The 23,895-nt window shown below is 50.2% G+C and overlaps 1 protein-coding gene across 3 annotated transcripts in view; it reads right to left on the bottom strand.

Moving 5' to 3' along the window:
- Positions 1 to 16,651, bottom strand: part of XG (Xg glycoprotein (Xg blood group)) — a 37,965-nt gene extending 21,314 nt beyond the window's left edge. Inside the window, exons 1-4 of one of the 3 annotated variants that reach the window (XM_028114992.2) lie at positions 16,343 to 16,496; positions 6,140 to 6,181; positions 4,469 to 4,492; positions 2,816 to 2,878 (exon numbers count right to left, since the gene is read on the bottom strand). In XM_028114992.2, the coding sequence (XP_027970793.2) occupies positions 2,816 to 2,878; positions 4,469 to 4,492; positions 6,140 to 6,181; positions 16,343 to 16,403 (190 nt within the window). In that variant the 5' untranslated portion in view covers positions 16,404 to 16,496. Of the gene's footprint in view, positions 1 to 2,815; positions 2,879 to 4,468; positions 4,493 to 6,139; positions 6,182 to 16,342 lie in introns of all 3 variants that reach the window. The other 2 variants (XM_028114991.2, XM_088028889.1) reach the window with 2 other exon arrangements.
- Positions 16,652 to 23,895: the final 7,244 nt, after the last annotated feature.

Consider the following 23,895-nt stretch of genomic DNA (forward strand, 5'->3'; position numbering starts at 1 on the left):
TTATTATATGGTATATAACTATGTCATTTATTTCATATATAATTTAAGAATGTATATTACATGTGAGCCTACCTATGGGCTATATAATTATATACTATATTAGAATACATATATTCTATAAATCATACCTGTATTACTGAGGTATAATTGACATATGAGATTATATTAGTTTCAGGTGTACAACGTGATGACTAGGTATTTCTCCACATTTCAGAATCCACCTATCACTATACATACCAGCTACAACATATTCTTTTCTTCTTGTGGGGAGTTTTCAGATCTACTCTCTGAGCAGACTTCCAACACACAATTCGGCATTATTAACCGTGCCACGCGTGTTGGCGAGCCGTCTTCACTGTGATGCACGTGGACACCGTGCGTTGATACCCTTGATTCTGTGACCCGTCTCCCACAACCACCCCACTGATGGACACTTAGGTGTTATTTTGTATCTCAACTAAGAGGATTCTTTTTACCCAGAGCTCATAAGATGCGTCCCTCTATTCTTCCAACACTTGTAAAGTGTTCCTTTGCATACTTAGGCTTGTAATCCACTTTATTTTTAAGCATTGCATGAGGTAGAGAGTGAATTAGCTATTATCCAGAAGAACAGCCACTCACCTCAGCCCTGCTTACAGGACGTTCTCCCTTCCCACTGTTTTCTGGCTCTGACCTCTCTCAGGTACCAAGACACCCTAGCCCTGGTCACACCTCAGACTTCCACCCTCCCTGGGTTCTGTGTCTGGGCTTCCTTGTCGAGACCCCTGGTCAGAAATGTGCCCATCCCTGCAGAAGTAACAGACTGTCCTCATTCTTAAATCATCCTGTGCTACACGAGTATCTACCTCTGAGCTAGAAAGTGCACACATAATAAAAACTAAAGAGTATATTGCACGGTGAGATATCACCTCACACCTGTTGACTATTACAAAAAAGACAAGAAACAACAGATGTTGGCGAGGATGTGGAGAAAGGGGAGAACTCTTGCACTGTTGGTGGGAATGCAAGCTGGTGCAGCCACTGTGGACAAGAGTTTGGAGTTTCTTTAAAATATTAAAAGTAGAACTACCCTGTGATCCAGTAATTCCACTAACTGGATGTTTATCTAAAGAAAACAAAATTACTCTCTTGAAAAGGTATCTGCACCCCCATGTTCACTGAATCATTATTCACAATAGCCAACAGATGGAAGCACACCCCCAGGGTCCATTGATAGATGAATGGATAAAGAGAATGTAATATATATGTTACAATGTAATGTATAGATAGATAGATAGATAGATTGTATCTACATGTAATATGTATAAAAGAGAACATAATATATATTTTGCAATGTATGTATCACAATATATACAAATATAGATATGTTGTGTCTATATGTAATATGTATATTATAATGTAATATATATTATAATATATACAGATATAGATATATTTATATGTAATATGTATATTGCAATGTAATGTATACATTGCAATATATACAGATAGAGATATATTGTATCTATATGTAATATGTATATTGCAATATATACAGATAGAGATACAGATAGAGATATATTGTATCTATATGTAATATGTGTATTGCAATGTATTGTATATATTACATTGTATCTATATGTAATACGTATATTGCAATGTATATATTATAATAAATACAGATATAGATATATTGTATCTCTGTGTAATATGTATATTGCAATGTTATGTATATATTGCAATATAGAGAGAGATATATTGTATCTATATGTAATATAGATATTGCAATGTAATGTATACATTGCAATATATTCAGATATAGATATAATGGAATATTACTTAGCCACGAAAAAGAAGAAAATCCTGCCATTTGTGACAATATGGCTAGAACTTGAGGGCATTATGCTAAGTGAAATAAGCGAGACAAGCAAGACAAAGGCCACCCATCTCACTATATGTGGAATCTTAAAAAAAAACAAATATAAAGCAACGGCCAGGTCATACACACAGAGAACAGATTGGTGGTTGCAGAGATGGGAGGTCAGGGAGGCCAAAATTGCTGAAGCTGGTCAAAAGGAAATCATGAAAAAATACGTCGCTTAGGTGCACACATCCAGCAGAAATCAAAATGAAGCAAAGCGAGGGAGCTCACCTATACAAAATTCAGTGTCATGTTTAACTCTGATGGGGAGACGGGGAGATAGGAAGGGAGTTCGCAGGTAGGTGTAGCCTATCGCCAAGTACCAGTTCCTGAATTCTTCATGAAATTACTTAAAATACAATAAGACTCTCCTTGGACAAAGACAAAGGCACATAAAACAAGGATCACGATTCATTGAAATTTTGTGCAGGTTTTAGGTTTTTGGCGTTGTTGCATCGCTAAGAACTTTATTGACAATGTTTCCTTTTATTTTATTTTACTTTATTTTATTTTATTAAAAAATTTATGGGAACTGGGTCTGCCAGGTTTTTGAAGCCAAGGAAACACAGAGGGGAAATGACTTGCCATGCACAGTGCATACAGGTGGGCATTTTTGAACAGGACATAATTTGGAACCCTACAAACTTGTCCTCAGCCTAATTAAAAATCCATCACAAGAATGTACAATACCTCTGATCACACGGTATTTTCCAGCACTCAGAGCAAGGGGAAATGAAATGAACAATGTCGGTTCAACCTTCTGGCCTCCCCTGCTGAGGAGTGTGACTCAGTTTCCTGCACAGCAAGCTGCTCCTTATTTCAAAAGCACCCTGATGACCACCGCCCCCCCAGTAAAGACAAGGTGGGCTTCACAAAACCAGGTTTGAAAGGATCCCAAAGGCTGAAAATTCTTACTTCCACTGTCGTCTGGCATTCCAGGTTGGGGGTGGTACGGTGGTTTTGGTTTTGGGTAGATATCTGCGGGGAAAATGACATAGCGTTTTTAGCGGAGAGAAATAGCCTTGTGTTACGAGCAGCCTATAAAACAAGGACATCTGCGCGGCTATAGATTTTCTATCTTATTCACATTTGTTGTTCACGGTGTTACAGATGACTATCGACCCGCTGGACATGACTGAGTCTAGAGACATAAAATCTCAAAACTGCAACTTCAAGAAAAAATCCACACATGGGTGCACATGTGCGCGCGCACACACACACACACACACACACACACACACACACACACTGTTCCTAGAAGCTAACTTTCGTGGCAAGAGGGTGCTAGAGCTCCAGGATGCTAGCAGGTGCAGGCTTAATGATAAGGTTCAGCGTGCAACTTAAAAAAAAAGGCAGACAAATTCTCCTGGTGTATTTTTAAATTGATGTCAATGCTTTCTTAGTAAACATATTCTTCTCTTGGTTGTTGGTTATCTCTCTCTCTCTTTCTTTTATTTTAAATACATTATTTATTTATATACTATATATCATATTATGATATATGCTATATTATATCTTATATATAACTATATGTTAAATGTTATGTTATTTAAATATATTAAATATTTATATTATTTTTATATATATTTTAATAATATATGGTACATATAATATATACTATGTGTGTGTCATAAATGTAGTATATCATATATAATTATATACTATATAATATAAATATATTATTTATTTTATATATAGTATATATGCTACATAATATATATTGTCTGTAATTACAGATTACATTTTATTAAATTATATATATTATTTACTTTACATGTATATCACATATGCTATAATGTATATAATTATATTCTATTTCATTATATGGTATATAAATATATTATTTATTTTACATGTAATTTACTTTTTTATGTTTTAAAAGATTTTCTCTATTTATTTTAGAGAGAGAGAGTGGACAGAGGAGAAGCAGAGGGGGAGGGGGAAGAAGGGAGAAAGAATCTCAAGCAGACTCTGCTAAGTGTGGAGCCAGATGCTGGGCTCGATCTCAGGACCCTGAGATCATGACCTGAGCTGAAACCAAGAGTCAGACACTTAACTGACTAAGCCACCCAGGTGCCCCTTATATGTAATTTAATAATGTATGTACTGTATATAATATATAGCATGTGTGCTCTATTTGTGCTATATAATATATATAATTAGACATTGTATTTTATTGTATGGTATATAAATATGTTATTTATTTTATATATAATTTAAGAATGTATATTGCATGTGACCCACCTATGTGCTATGTAATTGTATATCATAACACGTATGTCGTATATGTCACGTCTCTATTACTGAGGTGTCATTGACATATAAGGTTATATTAGTTTCAGGCTTACAACATGACGATTGGGTATTTCTGCACAGGTCAGAATCTAGTTAACACCCATCACCATAGCTACCAGCTACCACACATTCTTTTTTTCTTGTGGGGAGAACTTTCCAGATCTACTCCCCGAGCAGCCTTCCAGCACGCAATTCGTCATTATTGACCGTGCCGCTCCTGTTGGCGAGCTGTCCTCATTGTGATGCACGTGGACGCCCTGCGTTCATACTCACCTGAGCCTGGCTTCTTGGTGGGTTCTGTGCACAAAGAGAAAAAAACAAATCCAGTCAGCATCGAAGATTTGTGCACAGCTCACAGAAAGAACCGTTAACACCCTTATAAAAAGGGAAAATTTCAAGGCACTGAATATGATGTGTTTTGAACACAAGTCTCATCGTGTATTGTTGTGGGGGGGGAAAGAAAGCAAACACGCTTAGAATCCATACCTGCCTGTCCTCCCCGGGAGCTGTGCAGGGTTGGGATGGTGGGAGGAAATTTAGTGAGGTGGTCCGCCCGGCTCATGGGCACATAAGTTAGAACAAAGGCTTTCCGGCGGCGAGGGAGAGATACTTTGCACAAAGGCCGACTTAGCCGAGAGCATCCAGGGCCGGCGGGCACGTATGTGGTGCCTCGTGCATCAGGAAGGCAGCCACGTGTCATCTCTCTTTCATGTATGTGTTTATTCAGTCAACAAACACTGCCTGAGTGCCCACGGATACCGGGGACTGTGTAATGGGGGTGCACACAGCCCCCGGGTGATTGCACAACCGTGAGGCCAGCATTCAAGGTTGTGGACATTGGCTGAGCGGTGCCTGGGGTGCAAAGCACAGTGTGGGTGAGCATGCGTGTGGGGTCTGGGGGAGCAGACGGAGAGCAAGAGGAGCTCAGCGGAGGGCGTGTGGGGTCTGGGGGAGCAGACGGAGAGCAAGAGGAGCTCAGCGGAGGGCGGACGGATGGGACGGCCTTGGTGCACGATGGCCGGGCTCCTTCTGAGCAGATGAGACCACGTGCTTCAGACGAGACCACGTGTCCTCCAAGCAGACCAGACCACGTGCTTGAACTCCCTTCCTGCAGTTAGCATCACGTGTGCTCACGGTCTAACCACGCGGTGGCAGGTGCCAGTGCTCCCTCCTTTCCGGGGCTGAGTCAGATTCCTTCCGTGCACGGACCATCTGCCCCGGGGCTACCGTGCCCTCCAAGCTGTGCACACCGGGGACAGTGAAGCCTGAGGACCCCACTGCAGCTTGACGGGGGAAACAGAGTCTCCACCCTGGCGTGCGTCCACCATTAGCTTCTCCCACTATGCGGACCGTCACCCCCTATCTGCTCCATGGTGGTTCAGATCAGCGAAAACCTCCGTGCATGGGGAAAATCCCCATGGGGGTGGGTGGTTTTGCATCAGGCAGTCTCTGTCCTTTGTAAGGTAGGGGTCTGTGTGCCCAGCCCGTCCTTGTTGTTACCACCCCTTGTCTACCTGCGCTGAGGGACCGAGGGATGTTGCCGGAGCCAGAACCCGCTGATGATGGTTCTCAGAGCAGACAAGCCTTTGTCTTTCTTTTAAAAGAAGACCCCCCTCCCCATCCCACCGTGTGTGTGTGCCACCCATCCAGGTGTGGACACTCCGTGCCTCCCAGCTGGACCCGATTCCGGACCCTCCTGCATGGTCCAGGAGCTGAATATTCAGCTTTCTGGCAGCAAGCACGTCCAGCTGGGCTCAAAAATGCTAAAGACAGGGCATGGGGGGCTCTCCAACCCCACGCCCCCTTTCCGGGGAAAGCGAGCAGCCCCGTCCACGGAGGTGGATGGAGAACCTGCTGGGAGGGAGATGCCGCAGACCCCCAGAGCAGTTGCCAAGCTGCGGCAGAAGCAACCCCCCGCCCGCCCCCCGGAATACAGTCACTCACCGGGGTCATCGAGAGCGTCGGCCAAGTCGAAGTCACGCTGACCTGTGGGGAGCACGGAGGGTGTAAGTGGACCGGACGGGAGACGTCAGGGGTCCTGGCTCTTGGCTGCAGGCTGCTCCCCTCCGCCCCATCTGCCCGCGCTCAGCCAGACAGGGGCCTCGGCGCAAAGGCCAGCCCACTGCGAGAGCTCCGCGGAGGGTCGCAGTGTCTCGACCTCCCCCCAGTGTGTTTGTCAGATGAGTATCTCATCTTTCCAAGCAGCTGGGTGCCCCTCACCCAAGACACATCTTACAGCAGATTATTACGGCGTTGCAGCCTCCAGGGAGGAAAGAATCCTTCTAGCTCCCTCCCGAGCAGAACACGGGTATGTGTCCGAAACGCCGAGCATCCGTGCGTTCTGCAAACACCGCTGGCTGTTGGGCGTGTGCCAGTGAACCCCCCAAGCCCTGCTTCCTAGCTCTTTCAGGGGAGACAGGTGCATGAGCACCCCCAAAAGGGAGGGACAGGTTGCCTTGGGGACCAGAAAAACGAGGCAGCGGGCAATTGCTCTTCTTGTGTGAGCCCACCTGGAGGTCTTCCCAGAGGAGGGGATGTGTGAGCTGTTTCTAGGGTGCCCGTTTTCTCACGACAACGAAACACCCCAATTATCAGACAGCAGCACTTCCGAGACAAGAGAAGTTCCCTCACGTCAAGGGACAGAAACTCATATTTTTAAAATCGGGCCGAGGGGTGGCCACGGCCCGAGGCTCACACCAGGACTAGCAAGGTGCACCCCGCTTGTCCCTCTGCTCCCGAAGCCACGGTTTGGGACGCGATCCTGCCCGACTGACCGCAACAAGGACTCGAAACCAACTGTTTTTCCCACTGAACCCGGAGCCCAAACCTCCCCCTGCCGAGCGAGCCAGGAAAGTGTTACTTTCGCTTTGCAAACCGGGGCCTGAGAACAAAGGCTTCTCTCACCTCTGACTGAGTCCTTGCGCTGTAGGAATTTGGGGAGAGGGTCCCCAGGAGCCAGTTCCCACCCCTGTTTCTACCTTAGAGAACGCCCCCCCGGGGGGGAAATGCATATGCAGAATTTGGGGTATTTTCCTTTCTACGGGTGGGTGTGCGATGCAGGCCCGGCCACACGCCACCCCCTCGCTCTCCAGGACCTTCCCCGGAAGGCTTTGCACAACACTCCGAACCAGGCCCTCCTCCCCGAGCTCACAAATTTCTGCGGGTTTCTGGCAAAGAAATCCGGAATCCTGGCAGGAGCCCAGACGTATTTCTGCTTTTTTGCTGGCTCAACTCGGAGAAGCTCTGGGTGGATCAACATGCATGGGGGGCACGGGGAGTGTGGGCTCTCCAGCTCTGGGGACGGGGAGCCCCCCGGGGCTGACGACTCGGATGCTCTCCAATCCCAGGGTGCTGATGCTTGGCACCACCTCCTGCATTCACCAAAACTCTCGGAATTTCTCCATCTGAAATGCTTCAGCTGGAGACCCTTATCCGTGTGTATTTTCTCTAAAAAATACCCAAAATCTTTTAAATGAGCTGAGGATGGCCCTGGGCCACCCCAGGTTCCTCTCCTGCCCATCAAGACTCTCCTTCCCGCACAAATTAGCCCCTCTCGCTGTTCCCAAAATTGCAAGAGCGACGTCAGAGGACGTTTCCGATTCTGGCCCATTTGAATCCCCTTTTGGGGGTGACAACTTTTTTTTTTTTTTTCCAAACAGGTTCGCTGAGATCGAATTCACCCTGCGGACGATTCGCCCATTTAACGCGCACACTTGGGCGGCATGGAGCACGTTCCCCGGGTCATGCAAAGATCACCTGTCTCTATTTCCAGAACATTCCACTGCCTGCAAAGGAGTCCCACCAGCAGCCCGTCTCCAGCCCCCTTCCGCAGACCCCGGTGACCACAGACCAGGAGCCGGTTTCCTGGGAGGCTTTATGGGCAGAGTCAGAATTCACACTGGACCCTCGGGCAGCCTCTGCCGGAGCTCCACGCCCTGGGAAGGAGTCTGGGCGTCGGGAACCAGGTGACCCCTGGACGCTGGGTGGCCTCCGCGTGCAGCAAGCTTTGCTCGGCAAGCCCAAGCCTCTGAGGGTGGGGGACCCCTACCCTAGGCTGGTGTGCAGTGAGCAGCAAGCCCCGCGGTCCACCCTGAAGGCCCCGGGGGACGTGCCCCCTTCCAGAGCCAATCACACTGAGCGGCTTCCAACTGTGGAGGCGTGGCTATGTCCCTGGGGGGCAGGGGGGGCCCCGTCTGCCCCGCCAGGGTCTGCTCTGCTCCAGCCTCTGACTGCTACTCGTGCAGGAACAGCCTGGGCTCCATCTGCCGCCCCAGGGGCTCTCTCTGGCCATCCTCGTCCAGGGCGGACGCACAACACTCCGCCTCAGGCTGGCTTCTCAGACACCCCCTTGCGGGACGGCTGGGGGCGCACAGGCTGGGGGCGCACACCCCCTTCCGTGCAGCTCCCATGCACAGGCCCCCCACCCCCACAGGCCCTGACATTCAGGAATGACCATCGCCATTCTGTGCCAGGGCCTCACCCCCCGAGTTCCAGGCACCCCCGCAATAACACCGGCGCTCTGAAAGCTGCTCCAAATGCCTCGACCACGCCCGCCGTCCCAGATAAGCAAAGGCCTCCGTGTTATCCGCCCTGCCGGCCCACACGGCTGGCCTCTTCCAAATGCCTGTGCCCAGCGGGTGGGGGCTCCACGCGCTGCATGTAGGATCCCTTTCTGCCTCCTGATCTCTGCGTGCATCAGGAACCAGGGTGCCCCCTCCCCGCCTTTGCAAACCTCCCCGGCCTCCGTGTCCCCTCCCTTGTCAGCAGTACCTTCGCCAGGATGGAAATGCTTCCTGAGCTCTGGGTGGGGGAGATGGGTCACCGCATGGGTCACCAGGCAGCCACACCTGGAAATGTGGGGTTTACCCTTCAAGGGCTGCTGTGTGAGCAGGACTTATGCATGCAGGGGGGAGGGACTCCCCGGGACCTCTTGCATCAGTTGGCGACTCTGGCCAGCATCAGGCACCTGTGTGGGGACCGTCCAGTCCTGCAAGCCAGGCGGGAAACGGCCAGGTGGAGCCCCTGCGGCCAAGACACGGCAGGGGTCCCACCCGTGGCAAGGGGTCCCCGTGCATTTCAGGTCCTAGCTGGGCTGGGAGCTCACTCGGGCTGACGAGGCTGCTCCTGGGCCTCAGTCTCTGGAGACACCCAGGCAGGGAGGGTGCTCACGAGCCCACTGCGCTCATCGGCATTATTTTTCCACTCGGAGCACATGACGTGGCTCGTATCCCGAGACCTGTTTCTGATCTTGTCTCCCCTTTTGCTTAGTGAGTTTGGGGACGTTTAATCAAACCCACATGTTTTGGATCCATGACCCCGGGGAGGAAGCAGCGTCCTGGGTCCTGGGGTTGTGACGCTGGTGATCCTGCTGAGATCCCGGGGATGTGGGCTCACAGTGGCTCGTGCTGGTGGGTGGCTGGCGGTCAGCATTATACACAAGACCCCCCTCCCTCCACCAAAAACAAAAACAAAAAGCCATCTGGGGTCTTTGAGTAGCGCTTGGAGGAATTTTGTCGTCTCCAGCGGCTGTCGTCTCCTGGACCGCCAACCCCTCGACCCCCACGAGACTCCCATCTGCTTCTTACTGCACTTTTCATGCCCCAAATTTCTCAGCTTTGCTGCAGACCCTCAAGTCAACATGACACACCGCAATCTGCAAAGCAAACAGCAGGACCCTGGTTGGGATAATCATCATACCACGCCGATGTTGTCAGAGTCCCCGCCGCCCACTCATCCAGGGCCGCCATGCAAACCAGGAGCCACACACAAGCCCACGCCCGAGCTCCTCCCTGCCTCACCGCCACAACCACTGAATTACCGACTCTGATCTAAAGGAGAAAATCAGCCCCAGGCAAGCTCCCAGTACAAGAAAGTGAAAAAAAAAAAAAAAAGCATGAATTTAATGACCGCGGACCACACTCATCGCGTGGCCGGTCACCCACTCATGAACGTGGACGGGCTCTAACATGCTATTATTCCAACCAACGTCCTTGTATCTGTGTCCCATCCAGGCAATTATGTGTCATTTCTTCACATAGGATTTGACTGATTTCCCCGAGTGGAGGGCTAATTGAAATCAATCCTTCCGGGCCGGCTGCCGCCGAGTCCATGGCTCACGTCTATAGGACCCGTTCTTGTCCTTGAGGATCGCCCCCATGGGGGATGGCACTGGAGCAGGGACGCCCAGAGAGTAAATTGTGACTTCCTCCAGGCAAATCCTTTGACTCTGCTCCATTGTTCTTAAATATATATATAATGTACAGAAAGCACGTTTTGGGGGCTCTTCCCCAGGATAGAGAAAATTAACAGTGCGTGCAGGTGAGCCGTTTAGGTTTGCACAGACCGTGATAAGGAGCCCAAGGGTGATGCGCCCAGGTGGGTGTGGGTGCATCGCCGCCGGGCTCCGTGTTCTCCCACTGGAACACCTGTGCATAAATCCGTAAGAGTCTCCAGGTGCTCACTAGGTTTCTGTTTCCAGCAGCAGCAAGGGTTATACAAGAGGGCTGGGTTCTCAGGATGCATGCCTCAGCATGCACGTGCGGGGGACGCCATGAGGGACTCTCTCCCCAGAGGTGGCAGTGCAGACCCTCCGTGGAGATGAGCAGGTGGTCCCTTCGAGCTCCACCCCATCCTGCTTGCCCTGCAGCTGATTACAGCTGAGCCGCTCTTGCAAGGTCAACCAGTTGTCCCGGTTCCTAGTGTCCCCAGGTCTCCTTTCGATGAAAGCCCTCCACTGCGATGACACGCACGGTCCTGGGAGGGGAAGTACTTCGTCACAAAGGACTAAAGGATGGACGCTCACCATAAAAGCCAAGACACCCATCGTGGAATGTAGACCGCCCAACAAGGCAGTGTCCCAGAATGATGCGTACACGTGGACCCCCAAGGACGTGGGTGACGTGCAGCCTCTACCACGGCAGCTCTGGGTGTGCCCGAGAGGCTGCGTTTCCCTCCAGCTCCTGGGGGAGACTGAGGCTGCGGGCTGTGGACTTCACTTTGCAGGGCAGGCGCTTTGTGTTCCCTCCGGGCAGGTCCTGAAGGCTGAGAGTCTGAGATCCGGGCGGGGCCGAGGCTGGTTCCTCCTGAGGCCTCTCTCCTTGGCGTGTAGACCCCGTGTCCTCCCCGTGTCCCCACGTGGACGTCCCTCTGTGCCTGTCCTCATCCTATCTTCTCAGAAGGACCCCAGTCCTATGGGATCAGGGCCCACCCTAATGACCTCATTATACCTTAATCTCCCGCTCTTTAAAGACCCCCACCTTCAAACACAACCCCATTCTGAGATCTTGGGGTTAGGGCTTCATCCTATGACTTTTGAGGGGACACAGTTCAGCCCATAACAGACTTAAACTGGCAGGAGAAGCTGAACCACCATGGAATCACCGCCGGACGCTCTGGTGGGATGGAGTGGAGGCCCTCACGCGGCCCCAGTCCTAGGAGGAAAAGGAAGGAGATTTTCGGCAGGCCACGCACCGAGTGCTGAGTCCACACCAGCGCTGTTCCTCAGCGTCAGGACTTCTGCCTCCGTGCCTCTCAGACCCGCAAGGGCATGCGGATCAGCCCACAATCTGCTTATGAGCAGATTCTGGATCAGCAGGTCTGGGCGAGTCCGAAACTACGTTTCTCCAGGGTGTTGGTGCTGCTGGCCTGGGGACCTCAGACTGCAAATTCACCATGTGAACAAGAAAGACATCCTTCCTCCCTGTTTTGTCCAGTTGACCCACCCCCCCCGGGATCTGAGACGTCCTCACCCCCTCCAAGAAAATCAGAGCCAAACAAGAGCTCCAGGCTGTTTCTTCCCAGCAGAAGGAGGGAAGGCAGCTTTGCACCAGCCACGAAGGACTCTGTCCACGCAGTGTGCAGATATTCCAAGTTGATGCCACGTGGGCCACCTTCAGAGCAGCCCTGTCAGTAACCCCAGGAAACTCCAAGGGATGGTCATGGGTCTTGAGCAGAAACAGCTCTGTTCTCTTGCAAAAGGAGATCTATCACCTTTTGGGTATGACTTGCATGCACATGGGACCTTGCTGCTTCCCCAGAGACCTCTGAATACAGTGAATCTGACCTCATATTTACACAGAGCCTTAAAAACTCGAGAGGCTGACGGATGTCATCTGGGGTGACGACACTAGATGCTCCCCACGTGCCCTGGATAAGAGGCAGGGGCTCCCCAAATTGCCGACGCAGGAGGACCACCTGCAAAGCTGAGAAAGCATCCAGAGCGGGGCCCAGGACTCTGCATCTTGACCCCGTCCCCCAGCAATCCTGATGCCCGCTGCCCAGCAAAGTTTCCCAACTACCTCCCCCGAGTATCCGCACTTTGTCCAGATCATATTTTATTGTGATCCACAAGGATAAAAACAAAATATCGGAAGAAAACGTTTTGAAAACTCTTGAGAATTTGCTCCAGGGTCGCCCCGGAAAGCCATCTGAACACTCACAGCAGAAGGCACAACACTTTGCACGCTTTGCCCCCTTGGTTCTCCAGAATGTGGCAATTTCTACAGCAGCTGTGCTCACCAGAGACAGCCCCCTAGGCGTAGCTCAGGTCACAGGGAAAGCCCAGGGCGTAGCTCAAGGTCACAGGGAAAGTGGGGATACTAAAAGATTTAACAGCCCTGGCTCCATTCCAGTCCTGCAACAGAAACAAACACAGGAGTATTTCTGACGATGCAGCTGAGGGAGCTTGGGGGGCTGAGAACAGGCAGAAAGACCTTGGAACCCTCTGGAAAACCTGCAGAGTTGGCATCTCAGGCACGGGAAGTGGAAACATGAACCCAGATGGTTCATATTTTGTGTCAGTGTGGCCAGGCTTCAGTGCCCAGATGTTTGGTCAAACGCTAGTGTAGATGTCACTGTGCCAGTAAGTTATCAATGGGATTGCCATCTGCAATCACGTGCTGGGAAAGTGTATCACCCTCGGTAATGTGGGTGGGCCTCTTCTGATGTGATGAGGCCTTAAACACAATGAATGAGGTTTCCTAGAAAAGAAGGGAGTCAGACTCAACATGGCAGGTCACATCCGAGCTGAGTTTCTAGCCTGCCCTCAAGGTTTTGGACTTGCCAGCCCCACAGTCCTGTGGGGCAATTCCTTAAGACAAATTTGAGTCTATAGATTGACGATGATGATAATGATGATGATAATGATAGAAGATAGATAGATAAATGAATGGATAGATGGGTGGGTGGGTGGATGGGTAGATGAATAGATGATAGATAGACAGATGATAGATAGATAGATAGATGATAGATAGAGAGATAGATATGATGGATGGGTGGATAGATGGGTAGGTGGGTAGAATGATGAATGTATGGATAGATAGATAGATAAATGATGGCTGGATAGATAGATGAATGGGTGGATGGATGGATGGATGGATGGATGGGTGGCTGGACGGATAGATAGAAAAGTGATGGATGGATGGATGGATGGGTGGGTGGATGGATGGGTGGATGGATGGATGGATGGGTGGATAAGTGATGTATGGTTGGACAGATAGATGAATGGATGGATGGGTGGGTGGATGGATGGATGGATGGATCAATAGATGGATAGATAGATAAATGATGGATGGATGGATAGATAGATGAATGGACGGATGGATTGATATATAAGTGATGGATGGGTGGACGGATAGATGGATAGATAGAAAGATGAATGGCTGGATGGGTAGATGGGTAGATGGATGGATGGATACATAAATGATGGATGAATGGATGAATAGATTGACAAATAGATGTATGTATGTACAGGTGGACAGATAATAGATGGATAATATTTAGATACATAGGTCAGACACACAGAGAGATGGAGTCTCTCGTGCTAACGTGAGATTTCTCGACCTGAGCACCAGCAACATTTGGGGCTGGATCACTCTCTGACGTGTGTGGCAGACATTGGGCAGCATCCTCAACCTCCACCCATTTGAGGACACCAGCCAACCCCCTCACAGTTGTGACAGCCCACCATGACTCCAGATATTGCCAAGTGTCCCCTGGGGGCAAAGTGGTCCCTAGCTGAGACAATGGAGGCTCCTACCTAGGGGATGTGCCTTCTGGCCTGGCCGTGCTGGCTGACGATGCATCACTGAATGGGGAACCCCAGAATAGCTGTCCCCTTATGCCATGGATCGGTGAGTCCCCCCCCAAGGGTATACCGGATGGCCCGGTGCTTGCTCATCATCCCTTCAAGGGAGCCTTGACTCTGCATGGAGTCACTCTGGGTGCTTTTGAATCTACAGGTCCCGAGCCCCACCCACATACCGTATGAGCATCTCAAGGGGCAGGGCCTTTAATCCAGCTCCCTCCCAGGTGACTCGGCACACCAAGGATTGAGAACCACTGCTCTACATAGCTGGGCAGGTTCGGGCCCACTGATGGGCATGGTGACAAAACAGCGTTAAATGACCCATCTGGGGCTTGGCCTTCCCACCCACAGATCAGCTAGATCAAAGGTAGTTTGGGGGCCATGAGGAAAGAGGCAGAATTAAGGGAGACTCTTGATTGGTTCTGGGGTGCAGCCAGCGTGGGCTGGAGTTCCGTGGCCCAGCATGGCCTGGCTTGTTGCCTTGGGCACGCCTCCCACCCTCCGAGTATCACCAAACCACAAGGCCCCACAGAGCTCAATGCAGCACGTGATGCAATAATATAATAATATATTAACAATAATATATATATACGAGATAATATATATTTAGGGGGGAAAAACACATAAAGATAGATATAAATAGTTCCTTTTTTCTCAACAGACCCAAAACCACAAGCTGGCCGTGGCAAGTCTCATTTCTGATTCTGCTTCCTCATCGTGACCTCAGGCAACATGATGGAACCTCACCCCATGCCTCAGTTTACCCATCTATAAGGTGGCGGCAAGCACGGCACCATCATCGGGCTGCGTGAAAATCAGCTGGGAAGCTGATGTGTGCGTGGGGTGCAGGAAGCGTTGCCCTCACGGAAAGAACTTGGTGCACGTGGGCCGGTGCCGGGGCCTCGCCAAGCGCACCTGCTAAACACCCAGCATCCGTTCCCCCAGATGCCCGACGAATCACGTGGCTCCTGAAGGAATTTGCCTTCCGTGTCCCTAAAGCATCAAATGGACGGCACTGTGAAGGTCTAGTTGTCCCGAGGGGGTACGCTCAACCTCCTGCTGTCCCCGCACGGTGACGAGAATCAAGTCTGGGACGCGCTTTCCTGGAGCAGGGGCTGGGTCTGCAGCTGGGCATCTCTGCGTTAACACTGGGGCTCTGCCCTCCGGCTCCTGGGCGGATAAATGTGGGGACTGGTCTCTTCCTGTACACAGGAGCTCCTGAATGCATTTCGTGCTGGGTGAGATAGCCAGCTGACCCTCAACATCCCATCGGCCCCCAGACAACCAACGCCTCTTCCCAAGAACACACCTCGAACACGATCAATGGGACGCGCCACAACAGGGACATCTGAATTCAACCCTGCCACTCCTAACCAAGAGCACTTCCCAATCCTCCAACCCACCCGGCCTTCCGTGCTTGCAAGGAGAATATTAACATGACCAGAGGGGCTGTTTTGGTCCCGTTTCTCATGAGTTCATTACAGTTCCTAAATAGCCTAAATAGCCGCCTGCCCCACCCTCCAACAAACCAAACACCACCACCACCCCCCCCCCCCCGCCCCGCATCTGGGAGACAGCCCGTGAGCTCCAGCTCCAGCTTTGTGCGTAAACAATTCACATGACTTTCTTTTGCAACAAGGAAGGATGACATTTATCCAGAAGGCTGCAGAATCCAAACCCGTGTACCCGACGAAAACGGGCAGAACTAATCTTTTCCATCGGGAACAAGGAATTTAAAAGACCCCTCGCATCCCGTCGAACTTAAATCACGGGGTAGGGCGGGCTGTGTTTGAAACGCAGAGCGGAAAAGCAAGAGAACTCCGCCTGCTTCCAAGCGCTGTTGGTCCGCATTGTGCACTTCCAGGTCCAGCTCCCCGGGCTCCAAGTGGCCCCCATGTCCCCTCTGCCTTCTCAGAAGGCACCGTTCCCGTCTCCTCTAATCCCCTCTGGCAACTTCTAAGTGTTTGTTCGGTAGAAGCTGCTTTGGAAGGAGTTTTGAGAAGGAACCGGACCGCAAGCACAGCACCCACGCGGCTCTCCCTCGGGGCCAAGACGCCTCTTACCTTGAACGTGCATCAGAAAGCCCAGCACCGTGACACAGAAGAGGCCCCAGCGGCTCTCCATCCTTGGCGGCCAGCAGGAAGGAGCCTCCGTGGAGGCCCCAGCCCAGCGGCTGGTGAGATCTGGCCCTCCCAGACCCCACCCTCCGTGTGTTGACTTCCTGTCTCTCAGCTTGGAAGGAAGGGAGGTGACTTTCCAAGCGGAAAGTATGAACGAAGCTGCAATCCCTTTGCCAAAAGCTAATGAGCCCTGTGCTCAGATTCCAAACCCCACAGCCTAGAGCCCGTGAGACAAGTGCGTGCGCGCTGAAGGCCGACCCAGGCCTCCCAGAGCAGTGCTCGCCAGCCAACGCTCAGCACGGCGGGGAATCAGGCACCACCTGGCGCCAATGGGCATCCTCCGCTTTGGGAAGCTGGGCACACCTGCTCGGCAGCTCTGCTCCCTGCAGGCGTGGGAGGCGCCACGAGATCAAAGGCTGGCCAACTCTGAGCACAGGGAGGACGCTCCCTGCCCACAGATTTGTAGATTCTAGGCTTGCTGCTTCCCAAGAGTAGGACTTCAGATGAGTTCATGCATTCATTCCACAAACATTGTGTTACGCACATCTGTTCCGAGCCAGGCCCAGGCTAGGTGCCGGGGTTGCGGTGGTGAAGAACGAATTGTTTACAAAGGGGAGGGGACATCGAAAGTTAAACCAGACGACGGCAGTGTGACATTGCATAATGCAGGGATGCACACAGAGGCCCTGGGGGGCGCCTGGCAGGGTCTGAACTCAGCCAGGCATGGCTTCTAGAGAGGGTGGTGGCCTCTCTAGAAGGTAGATGATTTTAAAAGCTGAGTAGGAAGGACACGAGATGGCAGGGACAGAGCGTTCGGGCAGAGGAAGGTGTGGGGTAAAGGTACTCGGTAGGAAACAGGAAGCCCGGGGCCACTGTGAGGGACAACTCTAGGGGGCGCTGTGCACACCGCCAACTGTTACAGACTGAAGGTTTGTGTCCCCCCCCCAAGATTCATAGATTGCAGCCCTATCTTGCATTCATAGATTGCAGCCCTATCCCAATGGGATGGGATTGGAGGTGGGCCCTTTGGGAGTGATCACACTGAGATCAGGTCATGATGGTGGGCACCAGGATGGGATTTGTGTCCTTATAAGAAGAGGCAGAGACACCACGTGAGGACATGAGGAGGACACGGTGTCTACAGCTCCAGGAGAGAGGCCTTAGGAGGAACCAGCCTCGGCCCCGCCTGGATCTCAGCCTCCCAGCCTCCAGGAGAGTGAGAAATGAGCGTCTGCTGTTTGGAACCGTCGCGACCTTGGCATCTTGTCCTACCAGTACAGACGGACGACCGTGCCAACTAGGATGAGTGCTCTAGAGGTGAAGAGTAGCCATTATTTGCCTCATTCCTGTTGACGTAGAGTGTGACTTAGCTCATGTCCATGTGACAGCATCTGATAGAGAACTCATGATATTCTGTACATCCTGCCGATGATACTTTCTCCGCTAAACCATTACTTGTCCATGTAGGGATGGGGGTGTGGCATTTGGAGGTCAATGGTGTTGCGCAGTTGACCCTGGGACCCCTTCATTGCTTTGTGGGCCATCAGAATAGGGAATGCATTTGTCCCGATATTTATGGACTTTGTCTGATTCTGCGTTTATGGAGAGTCCATATTCCAAATTGAAATATGCCATAGCCAATGTTGAAAGTAGCCCAAGGTCCACTGTCTTTTGTGTCTCATTTTGTGCCGCAGCAAAGGGAGCTAATGACCGTGTGGAATGGAGGGGCAGGACGTCTTCAAAGTTATCTTATGGCTGTTCCTTCCCCCAAAACACTCAGGACCATGAAACATCTGAGTTGGGCCTTCAAGCACAAGTACAAATTTGATGGAGAGAAAGGGAAGGGAGAACATTCCAGGTGAGCAAAGCAGGATGTGTGGACCTCTTCTGCGCTCTTGAGTCTTGTCTTTGATAATAAGGTCTGTGCTGGGTCCGTTGAGGATTAAAATGACAACCGGCCAGGTCTTGACTTTGCTAGTCCTGAATGCTGTATAAAGATTTCAGTTCTGCAGGCTGGGGGGACCACATTGTACATGTCATCAGGGGACGATGGACATGGGGACCTCGTGGTAAGAGAAGCCCAGGAGTGGCCAGGAGATGAGTTACAGAAGGGGCCGAATTTGACGCAAGGAGGTCACAAAAGACATTGATGTCATGCTGGGGGAGGTGACATCAGCAGAGGTGGGCAGATTTAACGGTCATGGGGTAAGGTGGTTTCAAGCATTCTTTAGAGAAGGAACTAATGGAAACATGGTGCCCATATTCAGTCACAAATGGACCTTCAAAATATTCTTCTATGGATCTGGAGAAATTTCAATCACTAGCATATGGCAGAGCTAGGATTCAAAACCAGGCAGGCTGGGGGCGTCTGGGTGGCTAAGTCAGTTGAGTGTCTGACTCTTGATTTTGCCTCACGTCATGATCTCAGGGTCATCAGATCGAGCCCCGTATGGGGCTTCCTGCTCAGGGGGGAGTCTGCTAGGGATTTCTTCTCTCCCTCTACACCTCCACCTGCTCCTTCTTTCTCTCTCTCTCAAATAAATAAATCTTAAAAAAAAATTAAATCCAGGCAGCCTGAGTCCAAGGCTCGTCCCTCCTTAACCTGCCCTGTTGATTCCTGGCCCAAAGCATGCGTTCAAAAATCACCTGTTAAGTTAAACTGAGGGGAAATCGGATGAAGGTGCCTGGCAAAGGCAATAGAGGTGACCATCCAGCCGTCCGTTTTCGGTCCACAGTGGGTCGGGTTGACCCCCAAAATGAGAGAGCGAAGCCAAGAGTGACGTCCGGCGCTTGGCGTCAAGAGAAAACTCTTGCTTGGGACGGCTTGGCTTTTCAGTGAGTAAGGAGAGCATCTGTTTCCCTGGTTTCATGAGTATTCTTCTCATCTCAAAGACTCCAGTCTGTCACCCATCAACTGTTTGGCAATGATGCGCTTGGTGTCAAGCACAGAGGTGGACTGTGACAGAGCGAACTCAACAGGCACCCTGCCCTTGGGAGATACACAGATCGGTGTTTTCGGCTGAGTTGTGTCTCTCCCAAAAGATATGTTATGGTCCTAACCACCAGGAACTCAAAATGGGACCTTATTTGGAAAGAGGGTTACTGCAAATGTAATTAGTTAAGATGACCCGGGTGGGTCCAGAACAGGATCATCACGTGGATGATCCAGGTGGGCCCTAAATCCAATGACACTGGAAGACACCGAGGAGCAGAGACACACACACAGAGGAGAAGCCACGTGAAGACGGAGGCAGAGATGGGAGGGACGTGGCCACCAGCCCAGGGACACCTGGAGCCCCAGAAGCTGGAAGAGGCAGGAAGGACCCTCCCCAAGAGCTTCAGGAGAGACTATGACCTTGCCCCGCCTGGATCTCAGCAGCCCTGCCCCGCCTGGATCTCAGAGTCTGGTCTCCAGAGCTGGGAGAAGATGAATTCCTGTGGTTTAAGCCACCTGATTGGTGATTCTTTGTCACAGTAGGAACGGGACATTCGTAGAAGTTCCTTTCTTTGAAAGAAAAGAAAAAAAAGGTACTAAGCATAAACATTTTGCTTCTAGCACAGAAATAACCCCCCAAGCCCCCACATGCTATGTATCAGCGGACCATCACCCCTGCCACAATATCAAAGCCTCATCACGTTAATCAGCACCGTTGCACAGAATTACACTTGTACCTCTTTTGTGTTGTTGCAGGGCTTCCCACCCCCCATCCCCTTTCCATCAGCATTTGGATTCAGACACAAGGTTAGAGTTGGAGCCAAACCGAATGCATTTCCAAAGTGCCCGTCACTCCTCCCTGACACGCTGACCCGAGTGAAAAAACACAGGCACTCACCTTAAGAGCAATTTCGGGGACACAGAGCCCAGCTTCCCCATGGCCGCCCCGAGGTGGAGAATGAATGGCGGAAGAAAGCGGGATGATCCCACCAGATGAATGGCGCAATCAGCCGCAGAAGCACTCAATTGCCTGGAAGAGGGTAATTACCCGCTCTGCCCTCTCCGGGACCATTCAGGATGGAAACCAAGGGCTGGAGCTTTTAAGCTCCATCTGACTTTGCGAAATTTGCCCTTCTGTTTCTTTCTTTCTTTCTCTTTTTCTTTCTTTCTCTTTCTTTCTTTCCTTTTCTTTCTTTCTTTCTTTCTTTCTTTCTTTCTTTCTTTTTCTTTCTTTCTTTCTTTCTTTCTTTCTTTCTTTCTCTTTTTTTCTTTCTTTCTCTTTTTCTTTCTTTCTTCTTTCTTTCTCTCTTTTTTGCCTCTTTCCCCACAAAAAACAAATATATAGATAGATAGATAGATAGATAGATAGATAGATAGATAAAGACGTATCGTTGATTTTGCAGGCATTTTACAGAAGCGCCAAATTCTTTACATCTCCTGTTTGGGAATCTGTCTGCAGAAGAAATACAGCTGGTGGCCAATCCAGGGATTTTTTTCCCCTATTTTCTCTGTAAGGCTCTGTGATTATGCCTCCCTTATGCACCTATACACACTGACTTACCCTTGCTAGTTGCCTCCCTCAACGTGCAGGAAAGACTACAAACCCACCATTTCCAAAAGGCTTTGAACCTCTCTGATCTATGGGATTAGTGCACAAGAAAGAAAAAAATACTAATAAATCGTGGTGGTGAAAGCTGTTTGTAAACCACTTCCCTTCCCCCCAAAAAAGCTAGATTTAGGCTAAACAGATATAAAAGGGGGAAATGAATCCTGACGTTTTCTGCATTTTTTTTTCTGGTACCTAGAAATGTGTGCATGTGTCTCGAGTGTCTGGTGTTCTGGTTTTCGTTCTTTACGTGGAGCATCATTATAAGGCGATGTTGGTGATGCAGACCAGGTTGAGGTGCACACAGGAGGGTGTGGGTCTGTGTGTGATGCTTTAAGGAAACCTGCCATGTCCAATCCCAAACTCCCCGTGGGAGAGTCAAGAGCAGTGGATGACACGCTTGGACAGACGTTTTCTCCCCATTTCCCCGACCATGAAAAGGAACAGAGATCTCTCTGTCTCTCTCTCTCACACACACACAGACACCCCGCAATGTGGATAAACTTTCAAAATTGTACGTTCGTGACAGACAACAGACACCAAAGGCCACATTGTGTGTGAGTCCATGTCCCTGAACCGTCCAGAACAGGCAAATCCAGAGACAGAAAGCAGATGGGTGGTTTCCTGGGTTGAACTGTGGACCCCTATCCCCTCCCCAAAAAATCATACATTGGAGTCGTCACTGGTAATCCTGCAGGATACGACCTTTGCCGGACATCGGGTGGGTGTCAATGCAATTGGTTAGGATGGGGTCACCTTGGAGTCAGGCGGGACATGACCATATGCGCGCTGGTCCTATAAAGAGGGGGACGTTTGGATAAAGATGGACACATGGAGGCAGAGGTGGGACCAGCCAAGGGACGCCCAGGACCTCCAGCAGCTCCCGGGAGCTGGGATGCAGATATGGAGCAGACTGTCCCTTGGAGGCTGCAGCATGGACCAGGGCTGTCCACAACTTGGTCTCGGACTTTTGATCTCCAGAACCAGGAGGCAACACACTTCTGTGATTTAAGCACCCCTCCTCCCCGTTGGTGGTGCTCGGTTATGGCCGCCCCAGGAAACCAGTACATGACAGTTTCCTTTGGGGGTGACAAAAATAACTAGGAACCAGACGGAGGTGGTTGGTGGTGCAATATCACGAGCATGCTACATGCAAGACAGACGTGAGTGTTTTTGCTTCCAACGTTGGCCCTCTGCAGCAGACGAAGGGGCTAAACGACCCCCATGCAAACCTGCTGAGGTGGGGGAGCTCCCACGTGGATGAAGGGGTGTCCAGAGCCTCCCTCGATCTCAACAGAGTTGGGTATAAGGACAAAAAGGTGCACAGAATATAAAACACCTGTTTCAATCGCCCCAGGTTAACAATAAAAAAGCAAAGGGCTGCAGGTGTCAGGGGACCTTCGGGCAGCCAGCAAAGAAATCACAGGGAGGTAGAGGAGCCCAGAACTGCCTAGAGGGACGCCAACCTCCAGAGTGAGACCTCAGACCACGTTCCTCCCTCCGGCAGCTAAGCATGCAAGATGCAGGGCAGGGATGCCAAGTTGGCTCCTGGGAGCAGAGAGAGAGGAAACTGATGCATTTGCTACGCCTGCAAACCACCATGTGCCCGGGAAGGTGGGTGTGAGAACAGAAGGGGATGGGCAGAACAGGAAAGGAGGAGCCAGCCCCCGGGAAGCCAGCTTGACCTTAAACCAGGGTGTGTGCACAAGTCATGTCTGCCATACATGGGCATCCCCTGAGCTGCATAACGACGCATGCCGATTCCCTTGTCAGACACTCGTGGCTACCCACACCTGTCTCAGCCTAAACAGCTCATGCAGAACACACACAGATGCCTGAAGAGACAGCTGATAAGGTGGATTTCACGTTCACATCCTCTATACCTTCAACGCTGAGAATCCACGTGTGTCTCCACGTTCAAGGAACTTCCTCAGAAAGAAAAGCTTCAATCCACTGGAGGGGGGAGAAAGAAGGCAGAAATGATATAGGCAACATTCTGGTTGCACACGGCAATCAAACCAGGAGACTGGTGACCACATCCAAGAAAGCAGAAAACACAAAAACATCACGTGGACGTTAAAAAACAAAACCAACAAAAAACCGTTTAAAACCATTGAGTTGACAAGAAAGAAAAAAACCGGAAATGGCGACTCTCTGGAAAATAGAAATAGGAATGATCCGTGTCTACCCTTCCTTTTCCAGGAAAAGCCAGAGCCTGGAATATTTACAATATTGCATAGGAAAGGATGAGAAAGCATATGGGAATTAGCGTTCGACTCAAGGCGCGTCTGCATGGAGGGCAGATAAACCCAAAGAACGCCAACAACCGGGACCACGAATGAAAAGCGCGGAAACGGTGAAGCTTATCACCCAACCATTATTCGAGAACCGAAACCAGAAACATAATAACAATACAAAATCACAAGGACATAGAGTTCCCCACAGACCCGGAGCACAGTGAACAATTAGAAGGAAATTCTGTGTTCAAATCTACGTGGTGACATTTTGAAAACTCAGGAAACGTGGATGATTTTCAAATGAAGAAGTGGAAATAAAGTTTTTTTTTTTTTAATTATAAATCTCTGTTTCCCTAAGAAAGAAACAAAAGACTGAAATCACTTATCCCCTCTACACACACATACACACAAGGCCCAGGTAGCTCCAGTCAAACCAATTTCTCATGATGACAAGAAGAAAGTCTATCAGAATCGATGGAAATCATGCAAACACAGAACACAGAGCGAGGTCACTCTTGAATATGGACACAATAACCCAAACCAAATGACAAGCCCGCCACCAAATAAGACCCAAGTCAAGGACAACAGGATGTTTCTACATCACATTAGGTATGATCATGCATGTAATCATCCTGAATTCATTATATTCATAGAATAAACCAGAAAACCCTACGATCATCCCCACAGATCCTGAAAAAGCACTTAATTCAATTTAATA

The sequence above is a fragment of the Eumetopias jubatus genome, unplaced genomic scaffold (genome assembly GCF_037043125.1).
Source record: "Eumetopias jubatus isolate StellerSeaLion01/CBP00866 unplaced genomic scaffold, mEumJub1_p1.0 scaffold_11, whole genome shotgun sequence".
Lineage (NCBI taxonomy): Eukaryota > Metazoa > Chordata > Mammalia > Carnivora > Otariidae > Eumetopias > Eumetopias jubatus.